Source organism: Hemibagrus wyckioides, linkage group LG07 (assembly GCF_019097595.1).
Source record: "Hemibagrus wyckioides isolate EC202008001 linkage group LG07, SWU_Hwy_1.0, whole genome shotgun sequence".
Lineage (NCBI taxonomy): Eukaryota > Metazoa > Chordata > Actinopteri > Siluriformes > Bagridae > Hemibagrus > Hemibagrus wyckioides.
In genome coordinates this window covers 6555332-6572564 of record NC_080716.1, presented here as the reverse complement: position 1 = coordinate 6572564, position 17233 = coordinate 6555332, and the positions used below count along the sequence as shown (strand labels likewise).

The following is a 17233-nucleotide window of genomic DNA, read 5'->3' as shown; positions in this document are numbered from 1 at the left end:
TTCAGTGGACGCTCTTTTATTTGACATGCAGCATAAGTTGGAAACATACTTAAAACAAGCTAAGCTAATTTAGCCAGTTAACTTCATTTACCTTATAAGTACAGAAGTATAGTTAATGATTAATGATTTAATGCTTGCTATTTCCTGAGTAGAGCTCCACAAGCAAAACAAAATGGACTGAAAAATTAAAGAAATTTAAAAGATATCTTGAAAGTAAAATAGTCAACAAGCCAACAGCTAGCAAGCTAATTTAGCCAGTTAGCTACCATTCTTGCTCAGCTAGCAGGAAAATGTTTCTAACAAACAGAACACAATTATTTATTTATTTATTTATTTATTTATTTTCACAGAGTAAAGACTTACTCCATTGTGATTACAGAAGCTTTCCATAATCAGCCAGAAGAAATAGGAATACTGTTGCTCAAGTTCATCCAGGTGTAGCAAACAGTCTTGACTTTTCTCCTGGATAAATCTGATTAGCTCATCCTTCTGCATCTTATTACTGTAAAAGATAAAGGAACAGCTGATTATATGGATTACTGCGCGCACACACACAATTTAATCACCTGATATGTTACAAAAACATTTAACACATAAGAGGAGAAAGAGAGTCTCACCTCATCAGAGGGCCGAAAAACTGTAAATTCAGCCCATCAGGTATATATTCATCATCACTCTGCGGGACATGGGACTCCCCTGGATTCAGAGAAAGGACAGAGGGAGAAATGTTGATGATAACGCATGCTGTAACTAAAAGCTGAAAGGTTTATCACGGTGTGGAGCTCAGGTTATTCAGTGTGAGCTACCTGTCCTGCATGAGTGACGATCAGCTCCTTCTTCATCATGAGGTGTTGCAACCTCAGAACAATTTCTCATCTCAAAAAGTGTGCGCCTCATCCTTGTTTCTCGTTTTGTAAATCTACAGAAAAGCAGCAGTTTATATGGTTAAAGCTATCTTTCATGAATTGACCATATAAAAAAGGATTTTTTATATATTTTTTTCCATTAACTTTTCATTATGGAAAATTTCTCAGCTTTTTCAGAACTGAAAAAGAGAGAACCCCTCACATTTTTGTAAATATTTTATTATATCTTTTCATGTGACAACACTGAAGAAATGACACTCTGCTACAATGTAAAGTAGTGAGTGTACAGCCTGTATAACAGTGTAAATTTGCCGTTGGCAACAAAAGTGAGTACACCCCTAAGTGGAAATGTCCAAATTGGGCCCAATTAGCCATTTACCCTCCCCGGTGGCATGTGACTCGTTAGTGTTACAGGGTCTCAGGTGTGAATGAGGAGCAGGTGTGTTAAATTTGGTGGTATCGCTCTCACACTCTCTCATACTGGTCACTGGAAGTTCAACATGGCACCTTATGGCAAAGAACTCTCTGAGGATCTGAAAAAAGAATTGTTGCTCTACATAAAGATGGCTGCGGTTTTACAGGACAGGTTCCACTCAGAGTAGGCCTCGCCATGGTCCACCAAAGAAGTTGAGTGCACGTGCTCAGCGTCATATCCGGAGGTTGTCTTTGGGAAATAGATGTATGAGTGCTGCCAGCATTGCTGCAGAGGTTGAAGGGGTGGGGGGTCAGCCTGTCAGTGCTCAGACCATACAACACACACTGCATCAAATTGGTCTGCATGGCTGTCGTCCCAGAAGGAAGCCTCTACTAAAGATGATGCACAAGAAAGCCCGCATACAGTTTGCTGAAGACAAGCAGACTAAGGACAAGGATTACTGGAACCATGTCCTGTGGTCCGATGAGACCAAGATGAACTTATTTGGTTCAGATGGTGTCAAGCGTGTGTGGTGACAACCAGGTGAGGAGTACAAAGACAAGTGTGTCTTGCCTACAGTCAAGCATGATGGTGGGAGTGTCATGGTCTGGGCCTGCATGAGTGCTGCCAGCACTGGGGAGCTACAGTCATTGAGGGAACCATGAATGCCAACATGTACTGTGACATACTGTAGCAGAGCATGATCCCCTCCCTTCAGAGACTGGGCCGCAGGGAAGTATTCCAACATGATAACGACCCCAAACACACCTCCAAGATGACCACTGCCTTGCTAAAGAAGCTGAGGGTAAAGGTGATGGACTGGCCAAGCATGTCTCCAGACCTAAACCCTAAGGTGGGGGAGCGCAAGGTCTCTAACATCCACCAGCTTTGTGATCATGGAGGAGTGGAAGAGGACTCCAGTGGCAACCTGGGAAGCTCTGGTGAACTCCATGCCCAGGAGGGTTAAGGCAGTCCTGGAAAATAATGGTGGCCACACAAAATATTGACACTTTGGGCCCAATTTGGACATTTCCACTTAGGGGTGTACTGACTTTTGTTGCCAACAGTTTAGAGAATTAATGGCTGTGTGTTGAGTTATTTTGAGGGGGCAACAAATTTACACTGTTATACAGGCTGTACACTCACTACTTTACATTGGAGCAGAGTGTCATGTCTTCAGTGTTGTCACATGAAAACATATAATAAAATATTTACAAAAATGTGAGGGTTGTACACACTTTTGTGAGATACTGTATGAGTTTATGTTTCTTTAGTAATACTACATAATAACAGGACACCATGCTACTTTTTCCCCTGATCCTGATCTCCATGTGATTTAGTTTTGTTTAAAAATGTATACTTACTGACACATTTCATACTTAAACCAGTAAAACGCTTTTAAAAAAATCACTGACACTGTAAATACGATAGGTATAAATATAATAAAAATGCAATCCAATTTGTTACAGGGTCTGACATTTTGCTCTATTTCCTCCTATATCTGATCCACAGTCTGCTATCAGCTTTAATCTCTCTAATAAAATATTAAAATTGTGTAACACACACAGACATAAACTCATCATTTATATGTATTTCTAATCTGCACCATGTTCAGCACCTGTAAAGTTTCTTACCTGTCAGTTTCCTGTAGAAGAAACCTCTTTCACATGTGAATACTGAAGTAGAAATGACAGTAGAAACACATTTCAAATGACCTAACATGAGGCCACTCAGAGCTCTCACTATGACATCACTCACATCGCTATGGCAGCAGAAGTTCTGAATCCTCTACTGGTTCTGAGGCGCAGCAGAGCACCAGTACCCAGACTAACACTGGGCTTTCTAATGAGTCTGATATAAAACACACATTCACCTGTTATTTTTAGATTGATTGATTTTAGTTCTTTTTGCTTGTTTGTTTTTATCTCAGAAATCCTGTCAAATCTGAAGTCCTGAATATAAATAAAGAACAAAACACAATGAAGATATGTTTATATGAATAAAACTCTGTATAGAATATAAGTTCATTATAATGGTGTGTTATTTATCTACACATGACATGAACAATAAGGTTTATATTAATGCACTCGTTTTAATACGTTATCGATTTTATGCAGATTAGGGGGCGGGATAAAAGTCCCCATTGGTCCACTGCTTCTTAACCGCGTTGGTGACGTCACTTTACTGATTGGCTAGAGAAGGGCAGTATGTCGAGAAGCAGTGGACCAATGGGGATTTTTATCCCGCCCCCTAATCTGCATAAAACTCTACGCGTGACTTTTGGAATAATAAACACTAGCATGCTGGAAAGAACAAATTAGCATCCTTGTGATTCACGTGTTTTATTTATTTTTACGAGTACGATACTTAAGATACCTCTTACTCTTACGAGTCTCTTAAGCCTTAGACTCCCGGGCTGAAAATGGGTCCCACTCCGGCTCTGACTTTATATAATTGAAACCCAAGTTGAGTAAACTGGGTAAACCGGGACGGTGATTAATGTTCCCCCATCTGCTACATTTTGGATAAATGTTTGGTTCTTATTTGTATGGTTGTCTGTCTAATGACCAATTTCCATTATTAATATTATTATTATTATGAATGGGGTCGAAATCACTATAAAGTGCATTTGTTGTCCTCATCAGATTGTGTCCTCATCATGAACGAACGCAAAAGAATAAAATTCTGAGGCTTTATAATAAATGGCCAAACATTTCCATACATTTAAGTACAATCTCTTGAAATGTTTTTTAATCATTTTATTCCATGTTCTTGGATTGGATATATGTGATTTTGACATGTCCCACACACTGCTCAGCTAAATACGGTGAGTGTAAAAAGTAAATAAATGACATAAAATAAAATAGTATTTTAAAATATTTTAAAATGTTCTTGCCATTCTGATCATTTATATTCTGTTTTTATAATATTTATCATTTCATCATTGTGCCTTAAAAAGGCTGTCCACCCTGTCAGTATGGGGTAACTGCCTCTTCCAGAAACTGGCTGATGTACCCAGTGACATCCCAACCCTCACATTGTCTTTCTTCAGTGGAGCCTCAAAGTATCTGCTGTAAACACAGTAAGTACCTACATCATGGCAGGGTGGACACTTAAAACAGTTAGCATTTAATGAACAGACTGTGAACCTTCAGTTAGCAGAGTGATTTAATGTTGAAGCTGGCTGGTTCAAGACAGGGAGGACATGTGTAGTTTTTGACACATTCTGATAATGTTTTCACATTTTACATTCTGCTCACAAAAAACCCATGGAGTGATAAGTGGCTAAATTTAGCTTACATGTGACTAACAGGTGAAAATGTCTGTCAAACAGTTTGAAACATTTTCACTGCCCACAAACCATGGGGAAATAAAAAATGAGCTAAATTATCTTACATGTGATAGCTAAGCTAGCTAACAGGTAGCCAAATTAGCTAACAGGAGGTACTATTGTACAGGTACAGGAGTTTAAGTACTTGGGGTCAACAGTCCAGAGTAATGGAGAGTGTGGGAAAGAGGTAAAGAAGCAAGTGCAGGCAGGTTGGAATGGGTGGAGAAAGGTGTCGGGAGTTCTGTGTGATAGAAAAATATCAGTGAGAATCAAGGAGAAGCTGTACAAGACAGTGGTGAGACCAGCCATGCTGTATGGTTTAGAGACAGTGTCACTGAGGAAGAGACAAGAGTCAGAGCTGAAGATGTTGAGGTTCTCTTTGGGAGTGACAAGGTCGGACAGGATTAGGAACGAGTACAACAGAGGGACAGCTCATGTTGGACGTTTTGGGGACAAAGTTAGGGAGGCCAGATTAAGATGGTTTGGACATGTTCAGAGGAGGGAGAGAGAGTATACTGGTCAAATGGGATTCGTGTTCATTTAGCCACAAGAGCATTAGTGAAGTCAGACATTGATGGCAGGGCAAAGGAGGCCTGGGGCCTAGTCGGCTTTCTGGTTCATCCCAAAGGTGTTAAGTGGGCTTGAGTCAGAGTCAGGGGTCTGTGAAGGTCACTTGAGTTCTTCCACTCTAGCTTCTGCAAACCATGTCTTCATGGAGTGAGCTTTGTGCATGGGGGCATTGTCAGACTAGAACAAGACATTCTGTTGTATTTTGTGCTACAGTTTTGGCAAGAACCATGTGTATGTAATGTACTGGTGTCCATATACTTTTGGCCTGATGGTGTATTAAAAAAAAGCCTCCCGGTTTAAACCATGCCCACTAACACTAAACAGATTCAGATGCGGATGCTGGCTTTGCGTTACATCCCTAGTATTCACATACCACTTATAATGTTGTCTTTTACCTCCGCAATTGTGTTTTAAATGATGCAAACATTCTTTAAAAACACAAACATCATGAAATTTCACAGCACTTCCACAGAATTTTGGCAGCTTCTTATAACATATGATTTACTGTATTCAATGTAATAAACTGTTTGTGGTTTAGAAGATGTGGGGTTCTTAAGTTATTTTAACATCCTTGTTGCTTCTCCACACATTATTGTAAAAAATAACTGCTGTTGTAAAGACAGGGTTCAAGTAATTGAACCAGTGTCGTGGATTTGTTTCCAGCTGGGAAATTCAGCTAGTTTAATGTGTGGTTTGATCAATTCAACAAGACACTACTGAAATCAGGCAGCTGGTTGTGAACGACAAGCTTTTCACGCTTTTTCTTATTCGTTGCACTTTATTGTCGGTCCCTAATGTTTCAGCAACACGGAAACAGAAACTCTAGAGTTTATTCTGAGAAAATGTTGTTGCCAACTCTTATAAAGTCGTGGCCACGCAACAGGATTCCGTTCCCTAAGAGTTTATTCGTGGTCCTTTATTAAAGTATAAGCCTTGCGTCCAACAACAACAACAAAAAACCATTTAAAAACGATGCAGGCTACCGGAGCGGAACTCGACAAACCCCGCCTCCTGAGATGGGATTGGAGTGTCCTGTCTCGTGCGGATTGGTCGCAGGTGTATTTTCACACATTATTGGAGCAGACCGGGCGCAAAGGGCGAGAATTATCGGAATACAGGTTGGGAAAAAATAAACACGTTAAAAAAGGTGCTTCTGATGATTTGACTTATCTCGACATACTGAGTAATAGCAGTTGTTCCGGTTCGGTTTCACATCAAGGACAATCACAGGGCTGTGTGAATGATCCTGCTGATGATCCTGTATTAATGACATTGTGTACGCTCTTGTGAAGGGACAGTGCTGGAGGATTTCTCCCGAGTAGAATTACAGAGGTAAGGTGGTAGCAGATGTCTTCTGTGTCGCTGTGACACTTTATATTTATATTCATATCTTAACCATCCGGGTATTCTTAGCCTTCTTATAAAACCTAGCCCGCACGCGCATGTGTGTTTTGGTGGTGGGGAAAAAAAGTAAGCCGAAATAAACGCACGCGCTTGCAACTGGGGTTTTATAGTTTTTTAAATAAAATTTGAAAAAGAATCTGGTGTATTATGTTTATATTTTAATACAGTATTGACACCGAAAGCGAAAATGAATGAAGAAGGAGCACAATATGGCAAGGATAGTGCTGGGACAGGTGTACAATCATCTTTACCTGCGACGCGGAAGTGCCTACAGTTTACTTCCCTTATACACAAAAATAACCTTCTGGAATTTTCCATGAGGGTTTTTACTGCAATATGATATTACAGGTGAAATATCCATGAGTCAGGAAGTGGGATATGTTAATAGAAGGTGAGCGGTCAGTTCTTGAAGGTGATATGTTCACCTTTATGGAAGAAGTGTAAGGATCTGAGTTACTTCCACAATGGAAACAGTCTCCAAAATGGCAGGTCTTCCCGGACATTCCAGGTATGGCGTGGTTAGTACTTAGCAGATGTCCAAGGTCATGGGTGCCCAAGGCTCGCTGAGGTCAAGGTCTTTCTGGTCTGATCCCACAGAAGAGCTACTGCAGCACAAATTGCTGAAGTTAATGATAGAAAGGTGTCAGAACACACAGTACATTATAGCTCGTGGTGTATTGGTCTATGTGTAGCCACAGAGCAGTCAGAGCCCCCATGCTGACCCGTCCACCACTGAAAGCACCTACAATGGACATGTGAACATCAGAACTGAACCATGGAGAAATGGAAGGTGGCCTGGTCTGATGAATCACGTTTTCTTTTACATCGCGTGTGCATAACATCTGGGGTAGAGATGGAACCAGGATGCATTATGGGAAGAAGGCAAGCCTGCAGAGGCTGTGTGATGTCCTGCTTTGATGTTGGAAACTAGTCAAAAGTTTAAGCTTAAAAACAAGAGTTTTGCACGGTCGGTTAAAAAATACACATTGGAAACCTGCCGTTTGTTTGGATTTGGATTGGTTTCTTATAGACACACCCCCTAAACACCCGTTCACCTCCTTGTAGATCAGTTGAATGTATGCTTGAAAGACACTCGAGAGAGACTTTTACAGAACAGTTTCTCACCATTTTGAGAAATTCATCTCCTTCTAAATCAGAATAATTGAAGTATTTTCACTACAAAAACCTCTAGTGCGTTATCTTAAGGACTTCTGTTGTACCGATGGCTTCAGTGTTAGTTTAGTCTTGTATACATTAACATTTGTGTGAACTCTGGTATTAATTTACTTTGTCTTGTCCACACATACTTGTATACATTCATTGTTAACTACCCATGCAGACAATGGCTCCATCAGTGCGCTTGCAGGAAATGATCCGAGCAATCCGAAGCGCCCGGACTCAAGCGGAGGAGCGGGCAGTTATCCAGAGAGAGTGCGCTGCCATCCGAGCACAGTTTCGTCAAACTGACACCGAAGGCCGCTTTCACAACCTAGCCAAGCTGTTATACGTGCACATGCTGGGTTATCCTGCACATTTTGGCCAGGTAATGTACAACAGTAATCCGTGAATAGCTTATGCATACCTCCTTGAAATGTCAAACAATATATGTGTGTGTGTGTGTTTTTCCCCTCAGATGGAGTGTGTACACATGATAGCCAGCTCTCGGTACAGCGAGAAACGGATCGGTTACCTGGGTGCCATGATGCTCCTGGATGAGAAGCAGGATGCCAGCCTGCTTATCACCAACTCCATCAAGAAGTAACCTCCTTTATCTCTTCTCCTCTAAGCAGCATAATGTAGGATGAACTCAGGTAACTGGGGAATGTTGCTTTATATTAAAAAATATGTTGCATTCCAGATTTTTTCTAGTAAAAATATCTAACATTTTAAATGTAAGACTTTCTCAGTTGTGGTAAAGCAACACATCCAAACAACCAGTTTGTATAATTCCTCAGAGCAGTCGTACCGGCCCAATGTGTTGCCCAACATTTTTTTAAGTTTCCTAATTACAGCCTGCAATTAGTTCCCTTTTAGGCAGTCCTGACACGTCCACAAGAGACAAGAGTCTCAGCTTACTGCAAGTGAAATCAGGTTAGATACTACTGGTCTCTCAAGACCCCTGGCTTTGTAAGAGCAGCAGTGAAGGGGAAAAAAAGAGAAGTTAGTCCCACAGTGTCTTTTGTAAATTTATCATGAACCCGTAATAATAATAAGCAAAAGAATATTGTCTGTTTTTTGTTTTGGCGAAAGGATAGACCAAATGATTACAACCTTCATTCAATGAAGTCAAATTGTTTTGTTGGTTATCACACAAAGTGTGAACACGACTTTGGAGCTGAGAAATCTGTACAAGAATGTGAGGATGTGATGACACTCGGGGCTGGATTTACTGAGTACTCAGTATTGGGTAATCAGTATACACACATCAGACATAACTAAAACAGAGGCGTGTCTCAGTTCCACATGATTCTCACCTTATTCTTAAAGCCCAGTGTTCTTGCATTGTATCGATATGTATGAGGAGAGGTATTAAGTCCAGCACCACCGAATGTTCCACCAGTCTCATGCTGAAATTTATAACGTAGGCTGTAAATACACTCAGAACCGGTAATTAGACAATATTTTATTAGTGTTAATCAAGGAATTGTAAATAAGCTGTAAAAGTTTAGAATTGTGTAGTAAGTATGTGGACTACTGACCCGTGTTATGAGATTCAATCATGATGATGTTTCCAAACCGTCCCTCATCACCAGAGTTCACCGTACATTATGTGACTCCACATACTTGCTTTCCCTTCAGGTTAATCGCTGTCTGTTCTTTCGCAGCGACCTTTCGCACGGCAGTCAACACGTGCAGTCTCTGGCTCTGTGCACTCTGGCCTGTATGGGTTCTGCTGAGATGTGTCGAGACCTGGCTCCAGAAATCGAGCGGCTTCTCAGGTCCTCCAGCTCCTACATCAGGAAGAAGGTAGGGTCTGGTGATACACTCACTGTCCAGCTGGGAGTCAGAAATCATGCATAAAAGCATGCAGATACAAGACAGGAGCTTCAGGTAATGCATCAGGTCTAAATCTTTGAACACGTTCGGTTTGTCTCTGTTTTTCCCTCATTCTGATGTGAAGCTCTTGATCTCTATCTGCATGATTTCATTGCTTGTGATGCTCTGCTACACAATTGGCTGATTGGATAAATGTTCTTTTTTCAATATGCCAGGCAGCTTTGTGTGCTGTCCACATCGTGCGGAAAATCCCCGACATGGGAGAGATGTTCACACCTGTTGCAGGCTCCCTGCTTTCAGAAAGAAACCATGGTCAGTTTTTCTTTTCCTGCTTGTCTCCTGTTTGCCTTTCAACATTTAAATCTTTACATTTTTAATATTTCTGCTCTGACTCTCAGGAGTTCTACACGGTGCCATCGTTCTGATCACGGAGCTGTGTGATCGCAACCCTGACACTCTGGAGCAGTTCCGCAAGGTCCGTAAATCAAAAACAGGAAATCTGTTTAATTGGGGGGTGGTGGTGGCTCAAGTGGTTAGGGCTCTGAGTCGTTGGCCAGAAGATCGGGGGTCCAAGCCCCAGCACCGCCATTGCGCTCTGACCCCAATCTCCAAGGATGGAATATGCGAAGAAAGAATTTCACTGTGCAGTACTGTATATGTGACAAATAAAGGCTATGTCTTTCTTCTACATGTACATTGTTTATTTAGTTGTAATTTCTTTTATTTGTCCCTTTTCAGTCCGTTCCACAGCTGGTTCAAATAATGAAGGATCTGATCACATCTGGTTATTCTCCAGAACACAACATAGCTGGCATCAGTGATCCTTTCCTGCAGGTAAGTATTCATCACTCACTCTGCATAACAAATACCATATCAGCTGTGAGACCATCTGTGTGTGTGTGTGTGTGTGTGTTTTTTTTTTGTTTTTTTTAATAGATTCGTATTCTCAGATTGCTCAGGATTTTAGGTCGCAATAATGACGCAGCCAGTGACCTCATGAATGATCTCCTAGCACAGGTATACTAATACCGGTCAAGACTCATCACCAGACATGCTCTACAATGTTTCTAAATTTCTGTAAGGGTTCTTATTTGTTCTCAGGTGGCCACCAACACGGACAGCAGTAAAACCGCAGGCAGCGCCGTTCTGTACGAAACAGTGCTCACTGTCATGGACATCAAATCAGAAAGTGGTCTCCGGGTACGCTGTAATATCTTTAATCTTTAGAAAGGATGCATTGGTACAGGTACTAGCTTGTGTACTTGTACGGATAACCTGATACAACTTCTTAAACAGTAAATTCAGCATAAGAAGATCGACCAATATGCTTGTTAAGAGCTGTTATTAGGTCAGCCAATAGCAGACCTTCACAATGAAATAGAAAAAAAAAACAAAACAGTGAAAGCACTTTTTCTGATGTGAAAAACAACCCAAGAAAACTTTGTTTAGTTAAAAAAGAACAAGCCTGGAAGTGAGTAAAAACCAGGTAAACTTAACCAGCGCTGAATTTAATGGTCCATGAGAAAAGTGTTTCAGAATCAGTATTATTATGTACCAACAAAAAAACACTATATCAATGTGTGCTTGTGTGTTTCCTAACAGGTTCTAGCTGTGAATATTCTGGGACGCTTTCTTTTAAATAATGACAGGAATATCCGGTAAGTGCCTCTCTCTTTCATATTTCTCTATTCGGCTGCTTTCACACATGCAGCGATTAAGTGGAACCTGGTTATGATCTGAAATTAATGTAATTGAAGGAAGTGACGTGAACATGACACATATTTTGGGTTGAGAGCTCTGGCACTGGTAAGATGCATTGTGTTCTGGATATTGGGAATGAAATGGATGAATAAAAGCTGGAATCATTTATCTTTCTTTTCTTTATGTTCAGTTGAGTGATTTCTGTTCGCACTTGGCCAACGATGGTGGTGTTTTGTTTTTTTAACCTTTCATCATCATAGTATATTTTCAGCACATTTGTACTTTTTTTTTTGGTTCATCTGAAGGTAAAGAAGCATCACACCAAACTAAACCGATGAGAGAACGAACCAAAAAGGTGTGAAAGCACTCCTGAGCCAGTGCAGATATAGTACAGAGGTTTCCTTTGTAAGGATATTTTGGCTTGATGTTCTACAGGGAGATCTGATTACACTTAGATTTTTATCAGAGCATGTGGGCTAATTATGGCAATTATGTCGGAGCAATCAGGCTGAACAGGACTGTCTGCCTTCATCACCTTTTCATGATTCCGTCTCAGACCTAAAGTTACATCTTTTCAGCTTTTTGGATACAGTACCCCCAAGGTATACAGGCATTAAATCAGTGAGCTAAATAACTTTTATTTTCGTGGTTTGGTGCTAATGGTTAAATAAGATTTTAGTTATATCATTATTTTAAATCCCTCTCCTTTTACTATTCACTTGATTGGTCTTTCCACAGTTACATATCCATGACGTCACTCCAGAAGATTGTTCAGACCGATCACAATGCAGTACAGCGACACAGAGGTACTATTGTGGACTGCCTGAAGGACCAGGATGCCTCGGTTAAACGGTAGTATCTACAGCGGCACCATGAGATATCACTTTATCCCAGTATTCGGTTTATTATTTGTGGCTGTGTGTAAACATAATCGTTCGTCTTCTCATTTCCAGTCGTGCTTTAGAGCTTTCCCTTGCTTTAGTAACCGCAGCGAACATCCGCTCCATGATGAAGGAGCTCCTCACCTTCCTCTCCACCTGTCCACCCGAGCTTCGATCAAACACGGCATCCGGGATATTCAACACAGCTGAACGGTACTGTTAGCCTCCTCGTTCCTACACTGCACATGTGCCACCGAATACAGCAAGTCTCTGTTCAGTAAGCTTAATATGTCATTGTGTTTCCCAATGAGAGCACTGGGGAAAATCCCATGCTGCCTTAACTTTGTCTTTGTGTTCAGTGTGCCAGCCTGTGTCCAGCTGTGTCACAATGGCAGAACACAGGTGCTGGACAACACTAGGTCTCTCTCTCTGTGTCTCTGTCAGGTATGCACCGTCTCAACGCTGGCACATCGACACCATCCTGCATGTCCTCGTCACGGTAAATCTCTTTACAATCCTGTTCCATTGACTTTTTTATCTATGAATAACACTCACCACACTTACTGCACGAGTATATAAGTTTTCATTTCATACCGTGATGCCTCATCGTCTGTTTTGGATGTTCTGTTTATTCCTTAGGCAGGAAGTGATGTCAGAGATGAAACTGTGCCCAACCTGGTTCAGCTCATTGCTACAGCATCCAAGCTTCACTGCTACACAGTTCATAAACTTTACAGAGCACTAATCACTGACATTTCGCAGGTAAGCGTGACCTGCAGAATTTTATACCTTTTTCACTGGAGCTTGACCAAAAACTGGCTAAAAGAGCAAAATTGGCCATGCTGTCTAGGTGGAAGGGATGGCATTGTGCTCTCTCTCTGCCTCTCTTTTTTTCCTCTTTCTCAGCTGTCAATCACAGAGACACTAATCAGTCACTAATTTTCTCTTGTATGTGGAAGAGGACAGAGCGTTTTGGTTCCTCTGAGATTGAAACCCTGTCCTGTGACATAGCATGTACAAGAATGTGCATATGATTGGTCTCATGGTCCCAGAGGAAGCACGTATTAGCTTTCGGTCTCCCTCATTGGTAGCTGACGTATGATAAGAGAGAGCTGGCTTGTGGGTGGATATCGACGGGTCAGAAAATGAACTCCGCATATAAATCAGAAATCAATGACGATTGTGTGGGTGTTTTGACCTTTGATATGAACCGACACCACTGGAAGCCCTGCCCTGTTCTTCCTGTCTCTCATAAATCATGATTCCTCACTGAAATGAAAGGAAAGTTTTGAATTCATTATAATGCTAATTACATACAAATACACCTGGTGGTGTGTAACTGTGAGATTCTGTTATCTCTCAGCAATCCCTGGTTCAAGTAGCTTGCTGGTGTATAGGGGAGTATGGTGACTTGCTGCTGAAAGGAGAATGTGATGACATAGAACCTTTGCAGGTAAACCAATCATGTGTCTTTGTCATGCATCTATTATTTTTATTTTTTTTTTAACCTACATCTTGGTTGACAACCTTTGTTCTTTGGTGTAAGGTAACAGAGGATGATGTCCTTGACGCCTTGGAAACAGTCTTGCAGTCGCATATGTCGTCATCTATAACCAGGGGATTCGCCCTAACTGCCATCATGAAGCTGAGCACCCGCATCACAGCCAATGTGGAGTAAGAGTGCTGTTTTAGACAGATTTGTAAGATCAGAGAGGTGAGTGGAAGAGCAATGGTAATTCTACTTGTTATTAAAGCATTCTCTCTCTCTCTCTCTCTCTCTCTCTCTCTGGCTTGACAAAAGCCGGATCAGGAGTATAGTTAGTATCTACGGCAGCTGCATCGATCTGGAGCTTCAGCAGAGAGCAGTGGAATACAACGCCCTCTTCAAAAAATATGACCACATAAGGTCTTATACTGTATGATCAACATTCAAGTTCATTGATCACTGCATGCATTGCATGTCTGTCAGTACGGTGCCGTATGACTCATCATGGAGTGAAACGGTACGTAATGCGTGTTATTTGTCCATCATCTGAACAGGGCTGCTGTGTTGGAGAGGATGCCAGTCGCTGATAAAAATTTAACTGGTTCCTCCAACGGAGACGTAATCAGAGAGTCCAATAAAGATTCAAAGCCAGTATCAGTGTTGCCTCCGGAACCAGCAAATCAGGTACCATCTTTTAACTGACTGATTTAGAGATACTTTTGGTAGACTACAGGTCTGAAATGGGCTCTGGGTTTTAGGTGTGTGACCTTTTGGACTTGCTGGGTGAAACTGACGCACCTGTCCAGGAAAGCAATCCCAGTGTCAACACGACAAACAACTCCACTAGTTCGAGTGCAAGCGGGAACCTGCTGGATTTGCTGGAAGGTTTAGAGTCAACTTCCGGTACTATTTTATATTATATAACCCCCAGAATGCAATTGTACTTCGGCCAATAGGAAAGATTTTGAGATTATACAATAAAAGTAGACAAATTATAAAAATACAGTAAAATTATAGCATAAATATGACAATCATCTTGTAAGGATTATGAATAACATTGTATATATTTTTTGTATCTTAGCTCCTAGTGTGTCTGTCTATGATAAGGGAGGAGTGAGCCTGAAACTTCAGTGTGACACACAGACAGAAACTGGCATCACGGTCACTTTCACGGCTTCTAACTCAACACCGAGTGAGATCACCAGTTTTACCCTACAAGCAGCAGTACCTAAGGTTGTGTTTTTTTTTTTTTTTTTTAACTTTTAAATATCTTGTTTAGACTCATACATAGTTTGTTTATTGTATTAGTCAAAAATTTAGGAGTATGAACTATGAGAAAATGTAGAATATGTGAATGCAATTGCAGATTGAACAGTCAGTGAAAATGTTAAAGTGAAAAGAACGAAAAAGTCTAAATAGAACAGACTTTGGCAAATGTCTATGCTTAAGGTAACAACTTGGATGGATAGATAGATAATGATTTATTGGCATTGCACAGAGAACAACGAAATTAAATGTCTCTCATTATGGAGTAAAAAAGAGAGAATAACAATAATAAAAATAAATAATTAAAAAGGAGTACAGGTTTAACAATATCTCACTTACGAACCTTATGATCCGACCTTGTAAGATAGTGTATATGTAAATAATAATAAAATAAAATGCAATTTAGAATAGTTAGAAATTCAAGTATAGTTGAGCCGGTGAACTGTGTGTGTGTGTGTAGTGCAGATGGATCCTAGCATTCAGTGACAATATGCTTATTAGTGTTGTTTCTGTTTGTACGTGATGTGATGGACCTTAAGCGTATGCCAGAGGGCAGGAGGTCAAACAGTTGATGTCCAGGGTGGGTTGTTTCTGTCATACTTCATAAATGTCATACATTTTTTTTAATATATGTATATAGAGTGTACAGCTTCAGATGAAGGCTCCAAGTGGTGACGTGATTCCAGCACAAAACCGTGGTACAGTCACTCAGACTGTTTTACTCAACAGTACCAACAAGGTCTGTCATTATCCAGTCTGATACGCTGACCGCCGCTTGAAATCAGCCTGCTTAATGTTTCATGTTACCGTTTTGTCTCTCCTTTTAGGCGAACCTAAAGATGCGAGTTCGGGTGTCCTACTCCAATCAGGGCACAATCTGTCAGGAAACTATACAGATTGATTCCTTCCCAAACCCTGCTTGGAACTGACCTGACTTGGGCATTTTCCTGGGTCTGATACAGTATCGGATCTTGAAGGGATCTACTGTTTGTCATGGTTATCAATGTACAAAGAACTCCACTGTATTTATGGTGAATATCTGTTGTATGTTCTTATACCCTGGCAAGTGCAGTGGAAAATTTTAGTGCAGATTTTATTCCGACAGCTCTCAAAATCCAGGAATAGCTAGTGGATAAAATATGTACATATAGCAGACACAGTTTTTTGTTGTTGTTATTGTGGGGTTTTTTAAGGTTTAAAAAATAACGATAAAAGTTGTTCACATAAAAAATGAACGGCTAGATGGAAATCCAATCCAAGCCAGTGTTTAGTTTGACGTCTTATGGTTGTGGTCAGGTTTACTGAAAAAAGTCATTGGGGGACAGTTTTGGACCTAAGATGAAAATGTAATCAGAAATGTAAAGGCAAAATTATTTTCTCCAACTCAGTTAATAGCAGCAGTTATACCGTATTATTTGCATTGGATTCTATGGAAACTCCAGTGATTTCAAAACAACACTATTATTAGTGTATTTGTAACACAGATATACGTACATATAATTAAACCCCTGCCGCTAGCTAAGGGATAAGTCTCTGGCTGGGTAAACATCTTGACTGAATCCAGATCCTTAATTTGTTCCCTCTCTTAATTTACACTGCAGCCATGCCAGACTAACATCAGTTGATGGTCAGGTTATTTACAAATCGTCTGGGTCCATGTACATTAAATTCATTCATTTCATTTAAAAATAAAACTTTCCTGTCTCGATTTTCTTTTGTGGTCTTCTTAGCACACGGTAAAAATATGTGATGAACTAATTTTTTTCAGTTAGGATTTATTATTATTAATATTTATGAATTCTAATATGGAAAAAATGTGTTAACCTTGCTTAAGATGTGCACACTGGTACTGTATTCTATTTTCATAAAATATGAAAAATATGATTAAAATACACTCAGCATCCACTTTAATATGGAGAACACTAGGTTCATATCGACAGAAAGGCAATGGTAACTCAAATAACCACTGTACGGTGAACAAAAAAGATCTGAGAAAGCACATGCTGAATTTTTGAAGTGCATGGTCTTCACGCGGTTCCACTCCTGTCAGTCAAGGCTAGAGTCATCACAGGTTGTGAGATTTACCATGCTGCTATGGACACTAGCACCCTGGATGGGACACCAGTCCATCACACAGCTCCATGCACACACATTCACATATTCTTTCACACCTAGTGGTATTTTTATTTTGGAAGGAGACCGGAGAACCTGCCAGCAGCTGTACAACACTGGAAGCACATGCCTAACACAAACAGTAACCTGAGCTCAAGGCCAAACCAAGAATCCTGGAGTGATGCAGCAGCACCACTACATGCT

At 40.6% G+C, this 17233-nt stretch overlaps 1 protein-coding gene and 1 long non-coding RNA gene across 2 annotated transcripts; one reads left to right on the top strand and one right to left on the bottom strand.

The window, feature by feature from the left end:
• Positions 1-647: 647 nt before the first annotated feature.
• Positions 648-3030, bottom strand: LOC131355756 (uncharacterized). Its single transcript, XR_009204913.1, has 3 exons — positions 2916-3030; positions 807-919; positions 648-696 (listed from the first exon to the last, which is right to left on the bottom strand). It is a non-coding gene; the product is annotated as an uncharacterized LOC131355756 (long non-coding RNA).
• Positions 3031-6221: 3191 nt separating this feature from the next.
• ap1g2 (adaptor related protein complex 1 subunit gamma 2) lies at positions 6222-16625 on the top strand. The gene is made up of 22 exons (XM_058395736.1): positions 6222-6514; positions 7926-8129; positions 8220-8344; positions 9412-9553; positions 9799-9895; positions 9982-10058; positions 10322-10417; positions 10520-10600; positions 10685-10783; positions 11186-11241; positions 12023-12136; positions 12238-12378; positions 12610-12664; positions 12805-12927; positions 13529-13618; positions 13712-13839; positions 13967-14071; positions 14206-14335; positions 14410-14554; positions 14733-14884; positions 15558-15656; positions 15745-16625. Exons 2-22 carry the CDS (start codon positions 7929-7931, stop codon positions 15844-15846), a joined length of 2358 nt encoding a protein of 785 aa, XP_058251719.1. The 5' UTR covers positions 6222-6514; positions 7926-7928; the 3' UTR covers positions 15847-16625.
• Positions 16626-17233: the final 608 nt, after the last annotated feature.

Coding starts and splice junctions, on each gene's coding strand:
- ap1g2 (XM_058395736.1), top strand. CDS start 7,929: ATGGCTCCATCAGTGCGCTTGCAGGAAATGATCCGAGCAATCCGAAGC. Junction 10,784..11,185: donor AATCAGAAAGTGGTCTCCGG/GTACGCTGTAAT, acceptor GTTTCCTAACAG/GTTCTAGCTGTGAATATTCT. Junction 12,137..12,237: donor CAGGATGCCTCGGTTAAACG/GTAGTATCTACA, acceptor TCTCATTTCCAG/TCGTGCTTTAGAGCTTTCCC.